A 25,925-nucleotide genomic window follows, 5' to 3' on the forward strand; every position below is an offset into this window, starting at 1 on the left:
AGGGCTGAAGCAAGACATAACACGGCTTATGGGTTGAAATGCTAAGGACCACAGTTCAGGTTCAGACAATGTTCTGCTAAACACTTATTACAAAATGATAACATGACCTAGCTATGGTGTTTCACACAAAAAACCCATATTGCGCAATATAATGACAAAGCATTTGTTGTGAAGGCGGTAATGCCTGTATTCAAAAAGTAGGCGGTGAAAGACTTGATGTACGTCATTTGTGCCTTTTCTGTTTTTTAGCGCCATGTAACCGATGACAACATTCAGAAAACACTAACAATAGTTTGTAGATTTAAACTTAGCAGAACACTCGTCAAATGTTAAGAACCTCACAAAATTTAAACAAAGGCTCGCATGGCTATCGTCTGAGACTGATGGTGTAAAACAATCAAAAGACACCCGAAAATACAAAGACACTGTCTAATGGAAACAAGATGCTGCATAAAAAAAAAAAAAAATTCTTCCAAAAATAAAAGCTATGCAATTAATATTTAAATAGGCATTCAATATATTTTTAAGAAAACTAATTTGCATTGTTTTGTTTCATTTCTTTAGAGAAGAAAACTGATTTTTATTTAGAGGAAGAAGAAGTAGTCAGGGAGGGTAATCAATAGACAAAATATACAACAGGAAATGAAGGAAATCCTGTCTTCAGAGAAGAACTTGGGATAGAGTAATGCTCCAAGCAGGAAAGATCTCAAAGGGACTGATTACTGTGCAACTGGAAAGTATTCACACTGCTTCACTTTTTCCACGTTTTCTGATGTTACAGCCTTATTCTAATATGTATTAAATGAACTTCTTTCCTCAAAATTCTACACAAAAATACCCTATTCTGACAATGTGGATGAAATATTTTTGCAAAGTTATTAAAAATAGAAAACCAAGAAATCACATTTATGCAAGTATTCACAGCCTTTGCATAATACTTAGTTGATCCACCTTTGGCAGCAATTCCATCCTCCAGTCCCTTTGAATATAATGCAACCAGCTTAGTTCATCCGTCTTTAGGAATTTTGGCTCATTCTTATTTGCAGTTCTTCTCAAACGCCATCAGGTTGGGTGGATACGTCTAGGCATCCATTTTCATATCTCTCCAGAGAAGTTTAATGAGTTTCAACTCTGGACTCTGGCTTGGTCACTCCAGGACATTTTACAGGATAGTTATGAAGCCACTCGTTTGAGCTCTTTGCCACATGCTTTGGGTTATTTTCCTGCTGAAAAATGATCCACCCGAGGTCAAGATTCTCTGCAGTAGGTTTTGATCCAGGATGTCTCCGTACATTGCTGTGTTTATCTTTCCTTCTATCCTGACTAGTCTGTCAGTTCCTGCTGCAAAACATCTCGATGAAGTGATGCTGTCACCACCATGATTCACTGTAGGGATGGTATGGTCCCGTTGATGAGCTGTGCCTGGTTTCCTCCAAACATGACCCGGGCATTCACACCAAAGAGTTCAATCTTTGTCTCATCAGACCCGAAAAGTTTGTCTCTCATGGTTTTAAAGTCATTCATTTACCATTTGGTAAAACCCCAGACTTGCTGCCATTTGCCATTTATTAAAAAGTGGCTTTCATCTGGCTACTCTACCATACAGGCCTGATTGGTGGATTGCTGCAAAGGTGGTTGTCCTTCTGGAAGGTTCTCTTCTCTGTATAGAGGAACACTAGAGCTCTATCAGAGTGTCCATTGGGTTATTGGTCACCTCTCTGATTAAGGTCGTTCTCTCCCAGATTGCTCGATTTCGACCAGCTCTGGGAAGAGTCCTGCTGCTCCAAACATCCATTTACCAATAATGGAGGTGACTGAGCTCATTGGAACCTTCAAAGCAGCACAGATATTTCTGGATCCTTACCCAGATTTGTGCTTCAAAGACAATCCTGTCTCAGAGGTCTATAAACAGTTTTTTTATTATTATTTCATGCTTGGTGTTTGTCATCGAGACAGGTGTGAGTTTTTCCAAATCACGTCCAATCAGCTGAATTTACTGCAGGTGGCCTTTATTTAAGATGCAGAAACATCTCAAGGCTGATCAGTGAAAACAGCTCAAATTTAATCTTTTTCAATTAAGCAAAGGTTGTGAATAGTTATGCAAATGTGTTTTTTGACTTTTCCATTTTTAACAAATTTGCAAAACACTCAAAAACATGTCATATTGTCATAATGGCCATTTGTTTGAAGAATTTTGAGGACAGATTAATTTTATGACTTGTAAGAAGGATGAACTGACAAAATGTGGATAAAGGGAAGAACTGAATACTTTGCAGATGTATTATAATCATAGAAGACTAACAGTGATAAAAACCACACATTTAGAAATACAGTTAAAAAATGTGTCATGTGCTCAGCTCCTGACTAATGACAGTCAGTGCACAGTACACAGTGAATTCTGAACAAGAATAAGTGAATGAAACATAAATAAGTAAAATAAGTGTTTCTTTTGAATTTCACTGTTGTAGAATGGACAAAGTTCAAAGTTAGGATAAAGACAGTTTTATTACTGCCTGTATTATCCAGCTTTACAAAAATAAGGTAAAAGTTAAGAGCATCTTGGTTTTAAGATGATGCTCTATTTAAAAAGGTGACTGACTCAAACACAAAATCTAACAAGTTGGCTGAGATTCCAACTTTATAAATGATCGTTTGGCAAAAAGAGTGATTGTTTTTAATCACATGATGACGAAAGCCTGGTTTAAATATAGCTATTCAGCAGAAAAGGAGCAGTAGCACACATTTTCTTACCAGTACTTGATCATGTAATAACCTGAGTAAACACTTTATTAGTACTTTGTAAACAATTTAAAAATATAAATAATATGAATAACTACTAAAACACTCAAAGTGACTCACTTCTGGATTTTGAAAACCCTCTTAACATGAAGAAGTTATGAAAATCTCAACTTAAGGATCTGGACTGAATCAAACAGTGTGACAGCAGAAGATTTGCAGTTGTGCAGAGCACAGTACATATATTCTTTATTTATGACAGCATTACTCACCGTTTACCGCCTGCTGTAGTGCCTGGAGTTTCCTCTGTCTTTCCTTGATCCTGTCATATGCGGCAGGGAGCCCGGAGCCGACAGACAGGGCAGAGAAGTGATGAGGCATTCTGCCCTTCAGCTCACCAAACTCATAGTACCGATAATCCACCTCCTTGGCCACAGACAAAGGTGATTTCCGCCTCCCCACAGAATGCGTGCTTAAGACACTGCTTCCTCTCCGGGCATCTTCCAAAGCTCCAAAACGAAGAGCTTCTGGGTCAATGTAAGCCAAGTCCACAGAGGAGGCCCAGGTCTTTCTTGGCTGACTCGGCCCTCTGTCTGTGACTTGGTAGGGTAAAGACCTGCGGTCCAGCTCCACAGGCCGCCCCTTCATCTGGGGGTGCAGTGGGTGCAGATAGGGGTAAGAAAGCTGGTGCTGGAGTGAGGGGGCTTTGGAGTAGAGTTCTGCGGAAGAGTCAGAGTTTGTGTGATACTCGGACAGGGAACTGTGGGGAGCTGCACCCTCTTCTCCCTTCAGCAAGTCCAGCATCGGGAGCGAGCCCATAGATCGACTGAGGCCCCGATTGAGAGCCGCTTGCTCCTGAGTTCTGGCTTTGTAGCGCTCCAAAACTCTGGGGGCGGCACTCCTCCCTGAGAAAGGAAATGTCGTTAACTTTTGAAGTTGACAAATTAGTCACATTTTTAAAATGCTGAGTTACTCATTCTTTAACTTAAGTATCAACGACAACCAACAGACAGATATAAATAAAAAACACAGATGCATTCACAATGAGTACTTGGCTCTGCTATTAATTATTTTACATTAATTTAAGATGTAAAACCAGTTAAATGTTCCCAATTTTTAAATCTGATATTCAAGATAACATAAATGCAAAAACAAGGCAATAAATGTAGCAATCGGAACAACCTTGTAAACTTGCTTAAGATGTTGGTCATATAACCTAAGCTAGAAGTAAGTAAAGGTAGTTAGACTATGTCTACATGGAGATGTTCACAAGAAGTGAACTCATAAAAAAGTAATTATTAGCTTCCGTATATTTTTCATCTGTGATCTCATTTGTATATTTGTGGATGGGAGCCTTTCTACACTCTGGTCTAAAACGTAGGGACGCTCAAGGCAGGTTGCTATTTTAAGCTGACTTGATTTGTACACATCTTTTTCTATCAATGGCTGTTCAGCTGCACAACTCGGATGTCACCGTCATATAGCTTTTAAGACAATGCCTTGCCAATGTATTCACACTGACATATTTATTCATAATTTATTTTGGGGTATCAGAGCAAACGTGACTAAATACAAATGTTTGTGATACTTTCTATATATATTAAAAAAGACGTGGTTCCAAGTTAAGAACCTTTGGAAAAGTTCAAGCGGTATCAAAACTTTTGTAAAGCATAGTAGTTTAAGAAATAGAGACATACAGTGTCTATCTGGGCAAAAAATAAATAACCAGAAACTTGAGCAGCAACTACAACTTGAAACAACTAGGATGCAGGAGGGAGTGAGCCGCTCCATTAGAAGAAAGATGCTAAGGAATGGAGTGATCCTCTTTTGCATGTACTTTCCCTGAGGCTGCATTGTGTTCAAGCAGATACAGATAAAGCACTGAAACAAACAGCAGACCAGGAGCTTCACTGGTGACTCAAAAATATGAATCTAATCAATATCATGCAACGTTACATAATCTGAATGTGTAAAGGACCGCCATGAGTGTGCTCCGGCTGTCCTTTCCAAGGCCTGGAGAAATGCCGGAATGTTCAAAAACCACAGAGGAGGTTCAGTCATATTTTCCTGAATTTAGTTTAAATTAGAGGTTTTGGTGTGTTGTTCCTTGTAGGTCTTTTCTATTCTAAAAGTCATTCCTCAGAATATAAGTTGTGGAAGCTGCATTTATTTGCTTTGCTGCTACGGATCTGTTGAACTAAACTAAGCTCTTGAAGGAGAAAATACTCCCGTCTGTAACTCAATGAAAAGAAAACAGATCATGAAGTTATTAGTTTCACTCCATTAAAGCCTATCTTCAAGTTATATTACAAGTAAAAAGGCCTCTAGCTCTTACACTCGAAGTACCTCCTTAAGACAATCTGACATGCAAATGACATCAACGTAAAGTACAGCTTATACTTATATAATGCGTCATACCTATCTGACTACATAAATGATACATTTTTATGGCCAACAATGCCAAATATAACAGAAGCATCAAGCAAAAAGACCTCGATATAACTCCACATGCCACTGCAGTATGACTTAGGCAACTCAAACAGCACAGAAGACTTTAGCTACTTTGTGCTCATAGTGTATAAATGTAGCTCATTTTACCGGATGGCAAGCCTTTGCCTCTCAACCGCTCTCGTATCTCCTTACTCCGCTCTGGAAGAGATTCTCTATCTGTCAGCAGACCATCCAGCTAAGAAAAGAAGAGTTGAACAAACAATAAAATGATAAGATGGTACAACTGGTGGAGGAAAAGGAATCTTTTCATGATTGAGAGTTCCACTTTTCTGCAGCCGACACACAAATCACCCTCACGATTTAAATTGGAGTGTGTACCTGAGAGAGACTGCCAAGCACCAACCGGACCAGTTTTCTAATGTAGGAGAAAGGAGGGTCACAGGTGGAGTTCCTGATGTGCTTGCTGCAGATGTCCAGCACCGTGCGTAGCGACATCCGACTCAACGTAATGTCATCAGACATGTTGAGCAGTAGACCGTTCAGGTGTTCCCCCAGCTTCATGGGCTGCACAGGAAACCCAAAGAAGAATGAAACCATTACCAAGGGCAGGACTTTTATCTGATCTGATGGTGTAAATCACCATTCGTTTTCTAAATCATCTTGTAAGCATTACTTAAAGTACCTTACATAAAAAGAGTGCTCCAATATGTATTATAAAAAATTTAATATCATAAGCATAACTCTAAAGACAAAAAGTGAATTTTTTTCTCCCAAACTGATCATAAAGGACTCCAAACCCAAAGGTCTTTATGTGAGGTAAACTCATCCTTTGTAAAAGAACATAATTTATCTTCAGGATCAAAGGTTTCAGTAACAACTGTTTGCTTAAAAGCTTATGAAATTCACATCATCTGTGCTATCCTTCACAATTCTATCATATGGAATAAGGTGCAACTATTTCAATTAAGGCAGGTATTTCATAGGACGCCTTTTCCCAGAATAAATGAGGCATCGCAGAAATTTTGAAATTCCTTTATCTGATATTTTTACTTTTAGTTTCAAGGTAACAGATAGAGGGCATTCCAACAAAAATAGTTCTCATTTAAGTAATTCGGATCAGATTGTTTTTAGATAAATTAAATGGTTACAAATATAGACACTACATTTGTTTCATGACACGCATGGGAGTTGCGATGAAGTCAACCTCAGTGCTCGTCATGGTGACCGTGGGAAGCATTCCCTCATAAATGTGGTCGTGTTTCGCACCTGACTGACATGTCATGAAGATGCGGGGAAAACCTGACCATCTTCATTTTCCAAGTACATTCCAGACAGCATTTCCAGGCAGCACTTTTTCTCATCAAGATTAGACTTTAAGATAGCATCATGAGGGAACAAAAATAAATATTGATATGCATTGTTATGAAGCATCTGGACGGTTTCCAAGTTTTTACTTGCTGTATTTGTGATGGTGTGATCAGGCAAGCAACAAGTTTAGGTTGGAGTTTTATGTGAGGCAAAAATATTAACCGAAGGAAAAAGGACTACAATCGTTTTCCCGACAAACAGCACATATTAGACTCTAAAGTCCTTGAAAAATAATAAAAGAGACTTTTACATATTAACAGAAGCCTTTTTTGTGTTTATTTGATTTATGATGTTTACCTGGCTTTGAGGGATCTGATAGTCTGCTCCCCAAAATAATGTCATTCCCAGTGAATACATATGCATCTGTGGAAGAAAAAAAAAAATACAATTAAATCTATATGTGCAAAAAATAAAAAAATAAATAAAAAAATAAAGACAAAGCAAGCTGATGAAAATGAAAAAAAATGACTTAAGAAGGTTGATGGTTGTAGACAAAAACAAGGTTAAATTTAGGAGAAGTAGGCAAAACAAACAAAGAGTATTAAAGTTGAATTAATTTTCCACACACAGAACATAGATGAGGTCTTTCACGATAAGTCACAAAATCTTTTTCCATTTTCCTGTTATTACCCTCTACTCATTGCTTTGGAGAGAAATTACTTCCCCTGAATGTTGGGCTTGGTAGAGGAAAGAATAATTCAGGGATTGCCAAAGAATGCACCATAACCTTTGAGTTCCTTCAGGAATAGACAGAGGGCAAATTTAAAGACACACCAACACTTTCAGAAAATCTGGAAGATGGGACAGTGAGGAATTAAAGTGAGCACAGAACACCAGGTTGAAAACAGTAAAAGAAAGCTTTGGCTCTTGCAGCTGACATGTATTTACACTCGGTCTTAAAATGAAGGAAACGGATTATAACTTCTGGACTGAAATAACTCAGCTGGAGAGGCAGATCCAGCCTTGGAAAACTGACTCAGCACAAAGCTGTTTGAGGTTTGTGGGGCTGAGCCAAAGATGGGTTTTCAGTCATGCAAGCTTTCAGTTAGTCTACCAGAGTGGCAGATTTAAAACGGGAGGGCTGCAGTGAGTCTTTTAACTACAGACGCAGCTTCTGCCAACGTGTCAGTTTGGCACTTTAAGTCAGGACAAGTTCAACCAAACTACACCGTCTATCATTTACATACACACACACTACTAAAAATAGATGCACAACTGACAGTTATTTACAGCTTTACTTTCTGTTGACAAACACTAGAGCTAATTTACATTTTAAATCCACATAACTGTCAGCTCAAAGGTCAAAGAAAGAATGAGACGTCCCAGCTCTCTCTTTAAAGAGTTACTACAAATTTCTTTAACGTAAATAAAAGAATATCGAGTCCTTTTCAAGACCAATCTTCCCACTAAAAGTCTAAACAAACTAACTTGAGCAAATTAAATTGGTAGCTTTCTATATGACATTTAAGTCAAGTACTTTAATACCTAGATTACCAAACTTTAAGCATTAATGACAACACACCTTGAAATGAAAGTTGTTACTGAGTATTTACTAAATTCAATATCTGCAATGTTTTTAATGAATAAAATAAAAGGAAGAACAAAGATTTTGGAGGCTGTTAAAAAAAAAAAAACATTTTCTACAGAGGTATGGTGGCCACTGAATTATGTTACTAATTAAAGGAGGAAAACGTTCAGCAGATAACAGAATGATGAAAACTTTACAGCAATGTTCCTCTGTTTTATCCTTTTAAGCTTTCAAGCTTCATGAATTATGCAGGATTTGGAAATTTTGGGAATTCTTGAGAACAAGAATTTTTGTTCTCAAGGTAAAAGAGAATGATATGGCCCAGAAAGCTTCGATTGGTTCATCTCTGCTCTGGTTGATTTAAGGGTGTGCACCAAAAACCTTGGTTAGAAATGCATCAAGACAAAGATATAACAAAGAATGTTAAATGTTTATGTCCCAGTGTGAATGATCTAAGCATTAAATACCTTTTCAATGTCAGAAACTGAATTCAAGGGGTTGCCTTCCATGACCTCTGGGGCTGTGAAAGCTCTTAAGTCCTCCTGGGTGACATACTCGTCTGTAAATGAAACGTTGCCAGAGGGCATGAGGAGGAGGGACCAGGGTGAGATGATGAAGCCCATGGCTGCTGGGTCTGGAGATGGAAACAGACAATTCAAAACATGAACATGGATATAAAACAGAAAGAAAACTTGGTTTTCTTCAGATAAACTTTTAAATGGTGCCAAACAAGCTCAGAGACCCACAGCATTAAAAAAACAATGTTCTAGAACTCAATGTTAGTATCATATTCTGTCCAGACATTTAAAGCCCAAATGCCTCACACCTAGACATATCTAACCACAATGGTTGTTTCTTGCAAAGGGCTTTGGCATTCATGGATATCTGAGCTGACTGAAGTAAACACAAACACATGTTGCTTTCCTGGCCTGCATTAAATAAAAAATAAAATCTTGAAGCATGGAAGCAAAAAGGAATGACTACACAGCACAATTCTCTCTTCCTACAAAGCCACAAGCAGTGCTTTGGTTAGAGACTGTTTTAAAAATATACAGAGGAATGCTTGAGCAGTGCTGCAAAATTCTTTTCTTCAACTCATACTTTAGTCTGAGAAGAGCAGAGGAAAAGGAGAGCTCGATTTGAAGAACTGGGGGGAAAAATTTGCTTTCAAAAGCTGGAATTTACTGAGTAAATATAGGTTTCCTGTTTAAAACCCATCTGATCATTCAAAGATCTTACTGTATATTTGATTTGGGTAAGTATCAAATACAAAGATGTTCTGAAAAAGTAATCATGATTTTCAATAAATTATAATGATAATTGTGATAAAAATATGCTGTTGCTGTTTGATGAGCAACTAAAGTCTCACTGACAGGAAGTGATTCTGAATCGCCGCTCTATAAAATTGAGAGTTCAGACATTCTAGGTCATTTTTATTGCTACGCTGATAAGCAACAGCACATCTGGAGAGTAATTAAAGATCTCGACAGACTTTCAGTTCCCTACAAAAGTATTCACACCGTTAGAGTTTCTACACAGTGCAACCACAACTTCCATGTGTTTTATTTGGATTAGACCATTTGCACAACTGTGAAGTGGATGAACTATAATTAAACTTTCTGGTCTGCATGCAAAATAGTCTATGTGACGGAAGGCACACAGACTGTGTGGCTTGAACACAACCCACACTGCGAACACAGAGGTAGAAGCATTATGCTGTGGGGATCCCTTTTATCAGCAGGGACACTGGTCAGAATTGATGGCAATATGAAAATCGCTAAATACATGGAAATCCTGAAGGAAAACGTGCTAGAATTTAAGCGACAAAAATCATAAACCAAAGTTTTGCCTTAAAGCAGGACAGAAACTTAAAAAAAAAAACAAAACAAAAAAACACAGTCATAGCTGCAACAAAATGATTAGATCAAATAATATTCATGTAATGGGTTGGTCCAGACATAAATTCCCAAAAAAATCTGTAGAAGTAGCAGAAAAAGCTAAGGAAGTTGCTAATGATCTGGGTACTTTTTTTTTTACCCCTCCAGGGCGTCTTTTTGTGGGCTCTAGAGTCCCTTATATGAAAGTAGGCTGACAAGAAAGGGGGAAGGAGAGGGGACAAGGCATGCGGTAAATATCATCGGGTCCGGGAGTCGAACTCGCAATGGCAGCGTCGAGGACTCAAGGCCTCCAAATATGGGTCGCGCTATCCCCTACGCCACCACGGCACGCCCCCAATCTGGGTACTTTTAAACAATATGTGCCATTACATTCTATCTCCATATAATCTGACTGAGATTGATTTGTTTGTTTTGCAAAGAGGCACAGAGCTGACAAAGACAAAACCTGAAAGTCTTTTAGCTTTGATTGCAGTAAAAAGGTGTTTGTACAAATATATTTTTCAAACTGTGCATCATCCTCCTTCTGTCACATAAAATACATGACACATGTGGTTTGCATGTGACAAAACGTCAAATTTCAAAAGATATAAATGGCTTTGTAAGCTATTGTAAGAACACTCAAGTAGACAAATGTGACAACATACTCAAAGAAAACATGGACGCATACTGGGAAAATCCTTTCACTAATCAGACAAACTAATATCAAATACTAAAACAAATCCTTCTTAAGCAAAAACGCAGTAACCACTACAGTTTGCCCATGAAAAATCTACTAGTTTCATATTTGAAGACAATCTCCTAATCTTTATGCTCACCTTCACTGTGTAAACAAATGAAAAGAAAACAGCAGAAAGGCTAAATTTAAAGTTAGAATATTAGTCATCAATAACACATTCTTGTTCCAAACAGACTTTACATAGTTCAGTAACTATAATTACTGGGTCCAACATCTGCTATTCAAATTTTAGCTTCACTCAGCAGGCTAAAGCTCCACACACCAGCAGCCACAAGTTACACAGTACAACTACACAACTACACACTGAAAGGATAAAATTGTGCTTTAAATACAACGGAGAATGCAGCAAACGCAAGATAAAATAATGAGGTAAACCTTCAATTATCCAGCTTTACTTGGTTTATCAAGTAAGCCTGCACAAAGACACTATTCAAGATCATTTCTGCAAAATTCTTTCACCATAAATGTGACCTCGGCTGCTGAGGAATATTTAGAAGCATTCACTGATAAGGAAGTTTTTCTGCAGCATGATGGGATTTGCATCACCAAGCTTCACTAAGCAAAACCAGAAAGTGAAGTCAAGCTGGTTTTCCCCAGAAACATAGACTTGGCTACAAGTTAACACTTAGTGGAAATTTTTAATGGACAACTGTTTAGACAATAGTTTTAGTTTGTGTTATCAGGTGTACTGGAATGATGAGTGAAACCAGGAGCCTCCTAAGGTGTTTTTAAAGTGACAATCAAGGGTAAGATTTCTGCAGACTCGCATCCTCTTTTCTGTCTCTAAAGTTAAACTTGCCTCAGTCACCCACCGCTTGAGTTTTCTCAAAAAACAAAGTATTTCTGGAAGCTGAATTCCTTATCTGCCTATGCTGCCAAGGACAACTAGATAGCCTCACCGGCAATGGCAAAAATTATTAAAATGTCCAGGGCTATCGCAAAGTCGACCAGGCATTAAAAGTGAGCAAATGAAGCATTCATAATAATAATAATAACAATAATAATAAAAAACATTACATAAGTTTGCATCTTCTGGTTCTGATTTCATTTAAAGGAGGTCAAAGATTTACTAGCTTTGCTCCAGTAGCAGTATAAATCTCTCAGAAAAAGGCTTTTCAGTGCTATTTTGTACAGACAATATTAAGGTTCTGTGAAACCAAACCACTGTGCAAGTAATTATGCATGAAAAATAAAGTTGGCCCCCGCAACAGAAAGAAATAAGGAAAAAAACAAAGAATAATTGTCTTTGCACATCATACCTTTGTTAAAAAGTTCTTGGACGCTTTCTGCACTCTGACTGAGCAGCGCCCATACCTCCTCCTCCTGGAGCGGCCCCCCTCGAACTTGCAGGGCTTCTGCCAGAGACACATGCATCTTCCCTGCACAGGTAGCGAAACACACAGTTATCACCTACAAACATATTAACAGAAACATTCTTCAACGTGCACAGTTTTTGTTTTCTCGTTAAAAATTCCATTGATTATCTTCTTTAACATACGCCAACTTTCCTCCAAGTTAGTTGACATTTTGTCCTGTTTCTTTAATAAGGAGCACCAAGCAGAAAAAAAAAAAATATTTTGACTTTCGCCTTGTTCGAAGAAAAGGAAAACCCCTCGGAGCTCTGGGAAGGAAACCTTGAAGCAGATCAGCACACCACAGAAAATGCAAAGGCAGCACCTCCGAGTCACAGTTCTGCTCATGTCAGCAGCTGCAGCCTCTGGAAAATCCTTTTTGAAGTTTTCTTGTTTTATTGCCTTACACCCATAAATTAAAAATCAATTTTCAAAAGGTTTCCTTTAAGCAAATCATCAACACATCCCTCCAACTCTTAAAGTCCAAACTTTATTTGTAAAGGCACTAATTAATAATACTGCGAGTTCAGAAAACTTGTGTATATCAATGTGGAAGTTTACACATTTATGCATATATAATTCTTTATATTTTATAATCTGAAGTTTATCTGTGCCACTGAAGTACAGCAGATAAGACAAAGATCAGTTGCATGCTTAAAAATAAACTTGATCAGGTCATATAAATGACTCTTTTCTTTTTTTTTTTTTTTTACTGTGATCTTAAAGTAGTTTTTTTGCTGTGTCTTATGTAAACTTCTGTTTTCTGATTACATGTTGTAAAAACTGAAACTGGGTCAGGCTCAGAACAAAACCAGTCCCTCAATGACTGACAAAACACAATATTTCACAGTCACATTAGGAAACTCAAAATGCCTTTAAATTTAATTTTAAAAATGCCCCTCACCCCCATTTAAAACAGCATATCTGTGCTTTGTTCTATATCCTAGTCGAGTCATTCACACAGGGATGTGAGTGAGATAAAAGACGAATGCAAAGTTGTTCCCAATGTGTCACAGTTTCTGTCTGTACTCCAGCCGCTGCTCTGCAGTGGTGACAATGGTTTCTAATCTTCCTAATTCATCAATGGCATGACACCAATGTAAGCAAACCAGTTTTGTAAACAGGCTGTGCAGAAACTATTCGAGCCACGGTAAAGTTACACATCCGAAGGAACGAGTAAAGATTTTATTACATCGAACGAGTTACACAAGCAAAAAAAAGCCCAATCTGTAAATCGATGCTGTGAACAGCGATGCTGGAATTTTCTGTCAGATTAAAATGTAAATGTCAGGCTTGTTCCTAAAGAGGACACCCCTGTTCTAAACCAATCTTCTGAGCGCTACATGGATATTGGTTTGCAAAATCCAAATTCAACTTACTTTTTAAAATGTCTTTATTTTAGGATTTGAGAGTCTAATATAAAAAGTAAAAAAGTTAGAGGTCAGCAAAGTTAAAGTGTAATCAAGTAGTTATGTGAACATGCACTGTATCCTCGTTGAACAGATGAAAACTCGGACCCACTTTGAGATCTCCAAGGACTGTAAATGTCTCCAACAATTTCATGAAAAGCCATCAAATTAATGCACACATACTTCAGTCTAGATCAAGCAATCCCTGTTGTCTCCTGAAAGCCCATCACAAAAGGAGGCGATGAAACACTTCTGCTGCATCCGACAATAAAGGCTAAATGTGTGCATATTATTTATCCATAAATCCTTACAGTAAACTGGGCCAGTAAACCAATTAGTCACTTTTTTGTTTTGTTTTTCTGAAAGCAATATGTGAAACAATGTCCTTTGTATGAATTGGAGTTTTCAGAAGAGAGCTAATGAGTAAACCTGTCACGAGCCTGAATGTTTATGCAGGAATGCAGGTTAACCATTCTAGTAAATGGGAGGCGTGAAGTTTGAGGACAAGTGGGATACCAACCATCTAGTTCATTACCCATGAGAAAGGGGAGAGCGGGTGCTGTGAGGGCTGATTGTTTTGTGACCCTTGTTATTTCAACAGAGACCTACAGTGGAATGCTTTTTATCCGTGCGGAGACCGCCGTACAGGCCAACTACTCTCATTGGTTCTGCTCATTACGGAGGGTGTTCAGCAATCTAAACGCAGAAAGCCCTCACCACTGCAGAGCCTCTCGCTCTTTCAGGTTTGCCAACTATCTGGATTTTTGTTCCCAGGTCTCTCTGTGTATTAAAACATCCTGCCTTCAAAAACAAACAAGAAAAATACCAACTAAAGACTGCTGTTGTTGGTTAGAGTTTCAGAGTTTTGACTGCAGTCACAAGGATTTTAAAGAAATAAGCCTGGAAACGTGACAGAGATCTTTACTCGGCACTTCCACCCACTTTCCTGTGTGTGACAGAACCTATTGGATTTACAACCAATTGGATGGATTTGAAAACAGTTTTCTAAAAATGTCCTTCAACTTCATAGTGCTGCATTTATCAATTACTGGTATTCCGTTTGTCCTTTGAAGAAACAGAAAAAAATATCCCCTCCCCACCCCTTATTAAAACTCTTAAAGAGACAAGCCTACAGAGGTTATATGAAATTCAGCTTTTAATTTTGGGAAACATAGCATACATCCCATGAGAATTAATTTGATAATGTCCTCCAAAAGTCAGAACTGTACTCTGACCTGGCAAGTGAATCTGGAGAGAAAAAGCAGAAGCAGTGAGGTGTGCCAACAGAGAGGATGAAAAATTTTTTCCTATGTTTATTCTTGCCAGTAAAATTCAGAAAAAATTTTTAAATGAACTATTGCCATTACTTCCAACAACTCTATTCTTAGAATCAGAAAAACCATGAGCACACCTGGCCTTCATAAGGTTATATATAATCTTAGCCAACATATCTGGAGATATATAGGGGTAATATTTCATATTCATACCAAATCAAAAGCAGGTTGAACATTACTGAACTACTGACATGGAAACCCAGGACTAGTATATCTACCATGCAGTGTAGTAATTCTGAAGCACAGCCACATCTGGAATATCCACTGACAATTACAGTAAAGTGATGTTGTGTATATATGCAATATATGCATTGTAGTTTTTTTTTCCTGGAATACAAATTAAAGAAAGTCACTTTGGGTAAACTGAAGAAGGGCATCATAATGTTCACAGGAGCACTTCACCTTCACAATTTTGGGTAAGAAATGTTAACATCACAACGGAGAAGCATAAAGAAATGCAAATACAATCAGATACTACAAATTATGTGACACTAAAATTAAATCTTATAATATTAGATATAAAAACTGAATGTTCTGTACTTCTGCAGTCCTATGTTTGCATGTTGCATCATAGTAGCAAACACAAAGATTTGTATGCGCACTCAGCATGAATACATGATGGGGATCTTATGTAACACACTAGAAATGCTAAAAAAAAAAATTTTTTTTAAACCACAGATATACACAACTTTAGTTCTGTTCCACGTTTCAGCCAGCTGATTGACATAAAATAAAATATTGGTAAAATGTAAAAGGAGACTTTTTTTTTTAGATATCACAGCGGGCACAAAGCAACCGGTGCTAACCATAGGCCTGGTATAGTGACTGTTGTGACAAAGGGTTTCTTTTTGTACTCAAAAGAGGGACAAAACGGCCACAATCCATTTGTCATATTGCAGCTCTGCATTTTCATAGAAATATTGTTACATCAAAGCAAGTGTATCAATTTTGTTATTGTTTTTTTATGGCCTCTGCAACACAGGAGTCAAGTTAGCAGCAAAACTTTTAGATTTTTCAACAAATAGCTGGCTAAAATGAATTAAGTCTCTCTATGATTGTAATCCCTTGCAGAAGCAAACAAATGAGATGCTAGGCATTTTTCTCTTGGTACCTCAAATATTGTGTTCACCACATCTACCGAAGTGTGCGTTAATTTCAGTAAACGAGTTTTAGTTTTAATTTATATTACTTAACTTCTTTATAGATCAGAGTAAAAGGCAAATTTCAAACGTGTCTCTTTATCTAGTTGTTTGTGTCTGATGTGGTATCATAAAGCAAAACAACTGGATGTTGCTGAGATGAAAGATCAACACTATAAAATGTGGTTTATCAAGATGTGGGCATTTCAGATTATTCTCAAGGTCTGTTGTTCAGAGTAAAAAAGGCTTGTGAGTATCAGTCAGGAAAATATGAGCATTCTAATAAGTCAATAAAAATAGGGGCAAAATGACAACACACACATCATCAAATACAACCAAGATGTTTTACTAATGTTTGTATGCCTTTACTATTATTTTTTTGTGAATTAGTTTGGAATAGCACCAGCTAGGAAATTTCCTTAGTTAAAAAGGATTTGTGGTTTCTTTTAAATTTGCAGTGCCAATTCTGATGTTGACCCTTTAAAAAAAACACTATATCAAAAAGAGCAAAAATATCAGCAAAATATTTCTGATGACAAAAAAATTTTTATAATAAATTTGTCATATTTATGTCAGAAGATCTGCCACTAACATATCCAATTTTTATTATAATTGGTGTGTTTAGACCAGCATATGGTAGAAGTTTTAAAAATGTATATATGTAATTAACAACAAAAAACAAACACACTCCATGATCAAAGCTGCAGCCAATTATAGGAACCTTTTGCTTAAAGTCAAGAATAATTTGGCTTTGCATACAGTAAGTTTTTTCATTCTCTAATGTTATATTACAAAAATAGAATTGAAGTTTCCCAGCTGGTTATGTGTTTCATGTGAACAAAACAGTAGTAGGGATTTAGAAACAGCAGTGACTCACCTAAATAAAAGAGAAAACAGTGGTTAGTTCACATTCTTTGTGATCTTCGTACCATCTACAGCATTAGTGGAGGTACTTTTCCCGATTACACAAAACACGGGCCAATACAGCGTTGAATACTGCACATTCTAGCTAGGGTGTTGTTTTCCTTCTTCACAAACCAGTGAGCTCCACTCAGTGTTTTTGTTTTTCAGTGAAGCCTGTCTTGAAGCGCTATGACTATTTCCTTGATTATCAGCCCAGCTCTGGACCAACAGCCCTTATTTCTCATTTTGGTCTGGACCTCATCCGCTCCATTTCTGTTAATCACAGGGTTGCTATGAGAACTGTGACATGGAGAGCTTCTTTTTTTTTTAAGCAAAACTTCACTCTAGCTTGCCTTCTTTCCAACATACAAACCCTACCCTTTAACTATTTTGTTAATTTTTTTCCAGTGAATGATGCTCTCATCACCTTCTCCATGGCAGCTTAGATGAGAATGTTCACCCAGTCTCACAGCCTTCTTTAACTTAGCTTTCCCTGACCTTTCACTTTGAGTTAACTTCAGTATACTTCGATGTTAATGAAGGGGGAGGGGGTCTAAACTACCTTCTCACATGCCAATCCATAAAACATTTTGTCAATAATGTTTATATGGCTCTAAATGCTTTGGTAACAGGGAGAGAATGCGTGCTAAAACATTAAACTTGTGGTTTATTTTGTCAACATTAGCCAAGATACACAAGTGTTAGATGTTTGAAACAGTTACATGGCATGTTATTTTTATAGTAGTGTTCCCTCTCTCCCAATTAAAATGCTATTACTTTAGTGATGAGGGGCAGTCAAAAATATACACATAAGCTTAATATAACGTTGCATTTAACAAAAAACTTTAAAGTGATTCTAACAATCTAAAGGATAGTAGGTAGCTAGCAGTGAACGGACTGAAGAAAGACTTAAGTCTCACTCCAGCTGACTCAATCCTTCAGGTTTCACAGCTGGGCTAAAGTTAGCCAAAACATATGTAAATAAAATAGACTGAAAATTAAGTGAGTTTAAAACGAAGCTTACCAGGAAAGAAGAGTTAGGCAATTAATTTAGGCGTAAATGTTCGTACTCCGACGAAGCTACGAGTCCGCACACAAACTGCACCAGACGCCATCCCATCCACAAAGCAACATCTTGGATTGTAGTTAACTACACGGCGAGGAAGACAGGCAACAGGTCATGCTACTCATTCCACTTTAATGGTCCTCTACGTGGGATTATTTTTAGCCAAAAGTAAAAGTAAAAAAAAAAAAAATGTTACATTAAGATATTTTTTTATTTGTTCGGGAATCCAGTCTATTCGCTTCGGCAGTTACCAGCTCTCTTCCAGCGAAACAAAGTTACCATTTCTGCGGAGCAGTGGGATAAACCCTCCCTCTGCCAGCTTAGCGTGGGCTGACTGGGAGTAACCGGACACCTAAGACTGGCTTCTGATTGGCTCGCTCCTGGGGGACTGTCATTTTAACCACTGCCATGGCAACACACAACCAGGAGGGAAATGTTGAGCAGAATCTGGTTTATTAAATTTTCTGTGGTTTACAAATCCCCTCCCTTTAATTACTATAAATGTAGCATGACATGAGACAAAATAATAAAACATAGACAAACACAAAAGAAGTAGCAACAGATGAGAAAGTTTCCAGCTTATGTACGGAATTTAAATGTTTGTTTTTTCTTTTTGTTTGTTTTTACCTTGAAGTGATTCATATTTTATGGTTTAATTATAAATCTTATAAGCAAACAAGTATCTTCATATCTCCATAGTATTCCATTTACACTATTTATTGAATAAATAGGAATTACTACATCCTTAAATAAGGGCTATTTCTCTGACAACCTTGCTTGATCTGACAATTGACTTCTTTAGTAAAGCATTTCAGTGTAGACTCAGGTGAATGGTGAGGGAAGGCCTGTTTAATTAGTTTTGCATATAGGCACACATAGTTTTTTTTAAATTATATTATTGACTGTTTGCAGTTACATATAGTGTGATTCCAGCACATCCAAATATCAAAAAAGATCATATCAACAACATCAACAGGCAACATTTTACAAGTTGCATATAAGTTTATAAAAACAAAATTGCAGCAAAAAAAACCCCTCAAATTTCCTGGGGATTATATTACTTAAAGTAACACAACATACCACCTCTACACCTGTTGTTGTACCCTTCTTGACAGCCTAGAAAAAAGGCTTATAAACATTTTCTTTAACTGTAGAAGGATGGCTTTTGGAAAGTCATTACAGATGCCACGTTATCATATAACATGAATAATTAAACTGTTCATATCACCTGAAAGGTTATAATATTCTTTGAGTACAGAGCTAGTGTTAACATGGTCTTATATATGTATTTCTAATCACAGATTTCTTTTTCAAAACTATCATTACTATTTCAGCAAGTACCTAAATGATGTAGTCACATTATGTTCACAATAGGTATATATATGTAAGCATAAATATATTATTCTATGAAAATAATATAGAATATAGATGCTTTTATATATTTTCCTCTTGTTGTAGAAGCCGATATTTCTTTGAAACTCAGTGAAAATCGAGACCGTGGGCTTCCTACAGCATCAAAGTGATTCATTTTCGGCACACTCAGGAAGCAATCCACAGCTGAGTATTTCCTTCCCGAGTAGTACTTCAAAGTTGAGTTTGTTTATGATCTGTCTATCGCCATCTAGTGATTATTAGTCATTATTACATGGCGCTTCACAGTGTTAAAGTTATCTGACCCTGCCCACGCCTGGTAAATGCAGTAAATATCAAGCTTTCCCTGAAATAACAGCCTACCTACATAAATCACTCTGAAGGGATTAAAAACTGACATCGCACTTATTTTTGCATGTGTGGGTTCAGTTTCCACCTGGGTAATTATTGTACTAGTCACCTAGACCTTTCAGGTCTTGCAAGGCAGTAACTGATCTACACTGTGATTTGTAAAAGGGGACTATAATAGCATAATTTGATATTTTCTACTAAACATCCATTTCAAAAATAATTTCTAATATAGCAATCTAAAAAATATATATTTTTTGAATTGAATGATTATTAATCACTAAAAAACTTGGTCAGGCAGCTGATTGATGAGCTACCACTGTATCCAGTTTTCTTGTACATCTGTCAACTATACAGAAAGTAGGTCCATTTTGCAAAATGAATTCCAAGCTTTGTATAGGACGTTTCTATCTCTGATTTCAAAACCAGCTTTTCTCTTACTGCTGTGCTAAAAAGAAAAAGGTAGACATTTTTAACAACAAAATTGATCAACTTGAATTAACTTTGAATCATGAGATGTGTTTTTACTTGGTTTTTATATATCTTTTAAAGATACTTTTGACATTTTGCTATTCCATTTCTTCTACTGATGACATTTTGGGAATCCTTTATGTAAAATATCCATTACATTTAAGTGTCTGAGGTCTTTTTTTTTTCCCCCTCATTTTTTTTTTATAAAAGCAAGCTGCTTAAGGTCTTCATGAACAAATTCATGAAAACCTTGTGTGCATCTTTAACCTGGCCTCTAGTAGAATACACAGGAATATTTACTTGTGAGTATATTTCAACATTTCATTTTATTTTATTTTATGTTTTTGTCTACTTCAGATGAGTGTCACATGCAAGTTTATAATACAGCAAATTTATGTTGATATGTTTATTGATACTTTCCAATGTTCTGGATGCAATTTAATTCTTTTAAAATTCTGCTCAAAATAGATCACTCAGCGGACTTGCCATTTACGTTTTACAAAGAAATTTTAAAAAAGCATCACCTGTTAATACTTTGAATACAGCTTGCAACTGCTGCCGAATTACTGTCCGCACATGCAGGCACATAAAGAAAAAGAAAGGAGCAGAAAATATTGGTGGGGATTGTCCCTGTGAGGCCAAAGTTGGTGGGGACAAGTCCACGCCAGTCCTTCAGGAAGTTACGCCTATGTAATAATATGTTCTGTGCTATGAAATGTATTTTTTTCCTCCAATGAAGGACTGTGCTTCTTTGCACAACAAAGTTTTTGCTGATTCTTGATAAACATTTGGATCGTCAGACACACCTGCCCCACTAACAGCTGCACCACAAAACTACAAACTCCTAATTGGATGGTTGGAGGGTACTGAGTGAGAACAGAGGAGATACTTCACCCCTCCCATCTGGAGGGACAGCCTCCATGTGATCTCTTCCTCTCCGCACAGTCTCTCTCCCTCTGCCGAGGCTTTGACGTCAGACGTGCTCCTGGGCGGTTGCTATGGCAACATATTTCCCCGTTCCCATTTTTTCCTCATCCCTCCCTCTCCCTCTCCGAGCTCTGGTAGGCTTACAATGGTACGGCCAGCATCTTGCAGCACAATGGTTGCAAGGTGGTGAGCTGGGAGGGAAGAGTGATTCAGCATCAGCAAACCTCAGTTTCCGTCCATTCCTGCTTTTTTTTTCTTTTAGTTGGTTTTCTTTCTTCATCGCTCCTTCGTCTTTAACAGGATAAAATTAAAAAAGACAAAAAAACAAAAAAACGTCTTTTGCTCATCCGCATGAACGTGTTTATTACGCCTCCAGCGATGGTCACTGCAATGTTTCTCGTCGGGATGTTTTGAAAGGGACTGGCTCCGGACTGGGATCGTCATCAGCTGGCACGGAATGGTAAGGCCGCTGCAAATTGTGAATCCCCTCCATCACCACCGCACTATAGTTGCCAGGAAGGTGGAGTGATGAATATTGATTGCAAATTGAAGGTTAATGAAGTCCATGGTAGTGTTGTCTTGGTGAGGGGGTTTAATAATAAGCAGAAATCCACCCATGGACATGTTTTACAAGTGTCTCTATAGAAATCCCTAAAACATCACAGAGCTCCTTTATTGGCTGGACTCTACTTGCAAACAAAAAAAAAAAAAAAAAAAAAAAAAAGAAGGAACATCACCTAATGGGGTACAATTTCTCCTTTTGAGAAGCAGACGAAATACTGCAGTTAGTCATGACCTATAGGAATATAGCTCAAAACCTTATACAAAATTGCAATATTTGAACATAAAAGGCACAATTCGCATTTTTGATTAGGCACCGCAAATGGATGTTGGATGACTGATCTTCTTCATAACACAAGTCTAAGTACTGTAGGCCATCATGCAGGGCTTGCTTGTCTCTCCTCCCCCTCAGAAGTCAGCTGCGCACCTTGTGCATTATGCAGAGCATCACTACTTCTCCAGGATGCCGAACCAGCTTTGGATCTTTTATAAGTCTGAGAAAACTATAGCTAGTACAAGTGTAGTGCTTTCAGTCAAACAATTGGGTTAAATGGAAAAAGATTGATTTGGGACGTTTTTATTTCGGTATTCTCCTTCTCTGCTGCGGTTTGGATGCTGCAGCTGTTACTGTTTGTGGTTTATATGAATTTCTTTGGCCTTGTTATGAAAACTTAAGATGTAAAATGGATAGGTTGTTTTTTAAGCCATAGCCTTGTGTTGTGTTCTATTTAGTGTTGTGTGAATTACCTTTTTTGGGGGAATTTTATTGCACATCGCTGGGGCACTGCAAAGGCACCTTAGTACACTCAAAAATCATTTGATCTAGTCCACTGATTGCACATGTGTACAGAAATAGAATGTATCATTGCAGCTGCATCATTAAACCTGCTCTTACATTGTTATTGTTTGGGGAAAGATTCTCATTGTGCTCATTACTGGAAGCTTGCTGAGATATTGATAAAGATTTAAAGGTGTCATAACAAACTGTCTGCATTAGAAACAGATAAGAGCCGGTTTTTAACGCCATGACCTTGGCTGCTGAATTATTCAGAAGGTAGGCTTGGGAAAAAGCTGCAGGGAACGGATCTTGATTTGCCAAAGCTTTATGCGGTTTGTTGCTGCAGTAGCTGACAAGAATGACATCTGTCTGTCATTTTTGTGCTAGGCCTACTTAAAGTGTATGAATAATCCAAATATTGGAAACTAACTATTTCTTGTGAATATGAATTGTTCTTGCACCATAGAGTTTAAAAGAAGAAATTAAAGTTGCCTCTGCAGGTCTGCACAAACTAGCAATTAATGGCATTGATTTCTGAAGAGGTGGCTTGTTTATGCAATATAGAATCGTTAATGGAAACAGCCACAAGCAAAGGAATGTTATGCTGTGCTATAAAACTTGTGTTTCATTTCCATTTTGTTCTTCAGATTTAGGAAAACCAGAATGCCAATTCTTAGTTATAGAATGATATTAGGTGATAATAGCAAAATAAACAAGTTTCATGTGTAGCTTCATTCAGCCATGTGCTGAAATCTACAATAACATTTGTACAATTTATAATAATCCGTGGTAATTATTTTTCTTTGTTTCATCTGAAGCCAAATAGCAGATTTGGATAATTTCCTGAAAACCTTGCCTCATACTCTTTTTCCATTTATTATGTTTTTTTTTTTTTTTTTTTTATTGAACCAGTTGCTTTGTACACATAACAGATTAAAAACAGATAAAAAAAAGTCTGTGATTGCTGAGAAATATTATTTACTGGAGCTGTAAGACCATGGCTCCTTACTTTAAATCTCATCAAAGTGATAATGTAGCATTCCTAAGACAAGTAGAAACTAACATGTGGACAATAATGTGACAAGGCAGGCAGGTAGGTCCTTTTTGAACCTGAAAAGTGAGGTTTGAAAAGATCACAACTGCAAATATGCATGTGATGGAGCCAAGAGGAGAATATAGAACATTACTTTTAAATGTTTATTATCAAAGGCATTGCAAAGTTTTCCAAATTTGGTATAAAAATCCATCCATCCATCCATCCATCCATCCATCCATTATCTGAACACCCTTCTTCCCTAATGGGGTCGGGAGGGTTGCTGGTGCTTGGTATAAAAATCAAGTTAAAAAAAATAAAGACTAGAAAAATTTTTTCTCCTAAACCCCAAACAACATAAGATTAGACCTAAGAGCAACTAAAAAACTAGAACAGTCAAGAGCAAAACATTTTTTTCCTACATTCGTCACTTGAGATTTATTGCTCTTTTAAATATTCATTGGGTCAAAGGTGTATGAAATGAAGGATGATTAGGGATCAATAATGATGGCTGGCATTAGTCCTGACTTTGAGGATTTTTCCCTGCCAAATTTTAATAAAAATTAAAACCAGTTAAATTCAGTTTCAATACAATCTTGTCTTTTTTATGAAGATGTACTTTAAGATGTATGATTCCACAGTGTAAATAAAAAAGACAAAAAGCTGATTTAAAAGAAATTTTTGAATCATACAGAAAATTTTAATTTAAATGTTGTTAAAGATTTTATGGAACAAAGTGAAAAAAAAAAGTATATCAATTGGGGATTGATAGATTTAGTGTCACAAAAACTGAAATATACCATTAATTCTTAAATAAATAAAGACTAGAAAAGGCGCTGGTGAAGGTGCTGCCCTTCAACACCAGGTACCTCGTCTTCTTTGGATGAGCTGCATTGAAATTAAACTTTGCTGTGCTTCGGTACAATAACAATAAAAACATTCTGATTGTGATGTACTGGAAGTTATACATTTCTATTAGAAATATCGCAAATAGTCAATATTTAACAATATTTTATGATGCATCAGTATCAATATTTAGCAAATATATTTTAAAATCACTCAAGGAAGATTGATTTTCAATGTTTTCAATTTTCTCACCATTTCTAAGTTGATTATCTATTGCCACATTTAGCAAAAATGTGTTTATCTACCTGCCAGTTTTGTTGATTCATTGACTTAGCAGTAATCCCTCATCGAATTATTGGGCAACAGTGGAGAGGAACGACTCCTTTATAACAGGAGGAAAGCCCCAGCAGAACCAGGTTTAGTAGGAGTCCCCATCTAACATGACCGACTCTTGGCTCTTGGCTGAGAGGACAGAGCAGGCAACCAGAAAGCATAAAATTGTTGGTCTCGGAGTATTTTTTTTATTTGGAAGATGACGTATATACACAATTGGATATATGATGTTTTCTGAGGAAATTAATAAATCAATATATTTCTATACCGTCTTACTTTCCAAAGAGAAAATATTAATCTTTGCATGAGAGTTAGTTTATCTTTCTACATTTCTGTAGATAGAAACATGAAAAAAGACAGAGACATGCCAGTGGAGTGAAATGCACAGTTACATAAAAAGAACTGGTCTGCCAAACATGCAGCTTTATTTTTTGTCATGTATTTGTGTGATTTTTACAGGTGGTTGAATGCAACACTTAAAAGCCGTGTCAGATTTTGTTCCAATCCTCCAAGGGCACATCTGCAGAGAGAATTACGGGTCGCCAAAGGTCGCAGATTGTAGCAGCTCAGGGCCCATTGCATGGATTTTAGAGGAAGGGCATTAAATCCAGACAAATGACAGCACTAGAAAACAACAACATACTACTAAATGTTCTCTCAGCCTTTCATATTTCTTATGGGTATACAGTGTTTTATGCAAGATGTTGACAGGTATTTGACACTTTGTTTTTAGGATATATGTTGGATTTTGGCAGCCAGAGCTTCAATTGTAAATAAAATTCAGACTCAATAACTGCTGGTTTTGTTTAGGGAAGTAGTTGTTGTTTCTGTTTTATGCAAAATCTAAATATATTTTGAATTTTATCAAATAAAGGATTTTTTTTTTTTGGTCCGCTTTTGAAAAATCTGTTCAGATCATTATTTTTCTGACAATAACAGTTTTTCTCTTTTCCTCAAACTCTGACATGCCAATTCCATTTTGATTGATTAATATGTTTCTTCCTAAAGGCAAGTACAGATTTAAAAAAAAAAAGACAAAAAAATGTGCTGCAGGATTTTTGACATAAATAGTACTTTTGGAATCCAACAGAAAATTAATGGTTTTCAGGCTTATCCCCTTAGTCAGCGACTTAGTGTTTTTTTTGTTTTGTTTGTTTTGTTTTGTTTTTTATTAAACTCACAGTAGTGCACCACAGTTCATGTTAGGTAATGCATTTCTGGACAGAAAATGATGAGAGCTCTTAGATCTCATGCATTCAGTAAATAGTGAAAGTAAATCAGATTTTTCACAATATGTGCTTGCAGTCAAGGCAATCAGAGATATTCAGAAACTGTGA

At 36.9% G+C, this 25,925-nt stretch overlaps 2 protein-coding genes across 6 annotated transcripts in view; one reads left to right on the forward strand and one right to left on the reverse strand.

Annotated features, from left to right (window-relative positions):
* The window catches only part of ptpn13 (protein tyrosine phosphatase non-receptor type 13), a 44,593-nt gene extending 26,352 nt beyond the window's left edge, over positions 1-18,241 (reverse strand). The window contains exons 1-7 of the mRNA XM_044096186.1: positions 17,879-18,241; positions 11,977-12,096; positions 8,551-8,717; positions 6,853-6,918; positions 5,566-5,751; positions 5,335-5,422; positions 3,009-3,641 (exon numbers count right to left, since the gene is read on the reverse strand). Of these exons, the coding sequence (XP_043952121.1) occupies positions 3,009-3,641; positions 5,335-5,422; positions 5,566-5,751; positions 6,853-6,918; positions 8,551-8,717; positions 11,977-12,091 (1,255 nt within the window). The 5' untranslated portion in view covers positions 12,092-12,096; positions 17,879-18,241. The remainder of the gene's footprint in view (positions 1-3,008; positions 3,642-5,334; positions 5,423-5,565; positions 5,752-6,852; positions 6,919-8,550; positions 8,718-11,976; positions 12,097-17,878) is intronic.
* Positions 18,242-21,159: 2,918 nt separating this feature from the next.
* Positions 21,160-25,925, forward strand: part of mapk10 (mitogen-activated protein kinase 10) — a 39,067-nt gene continuing 34,301 nt past the window's right edge. For all 5 annotated transcript variants that reach the window (XM_044144089.1, XM_044144090.1, XM_044144088.1 and 2 more), the window contains exon 1: positions 21,160-21,497. Coding sequence is in view for 4 of the 5 variants with exons in the window: in XM_044144090.1 (XP_044000025.1) it covers positions 21,495-21,497 (3 nt within the window). In the remaining variant the exon portion in view is untranslated. The remainder of the gene's footprint in view (positions 21,498-25,925) is intronic.

The sequence above is a fragment of the Gambusia affinis genome, linkage group LG17, assembly GCF_019740435.1.
Source record: "Gambusia affinis linkage group LG17, SWU_Gaff_1.0, whole genome shotgun sequence".
In the NCBI taxonomy this organism is placed as follows: Eukaryota; Metazoa; Chordata; class Actinopteri; order Cyprinodontiformes; family Poeciliidae; genus Gambusia; species Gambusia affinis.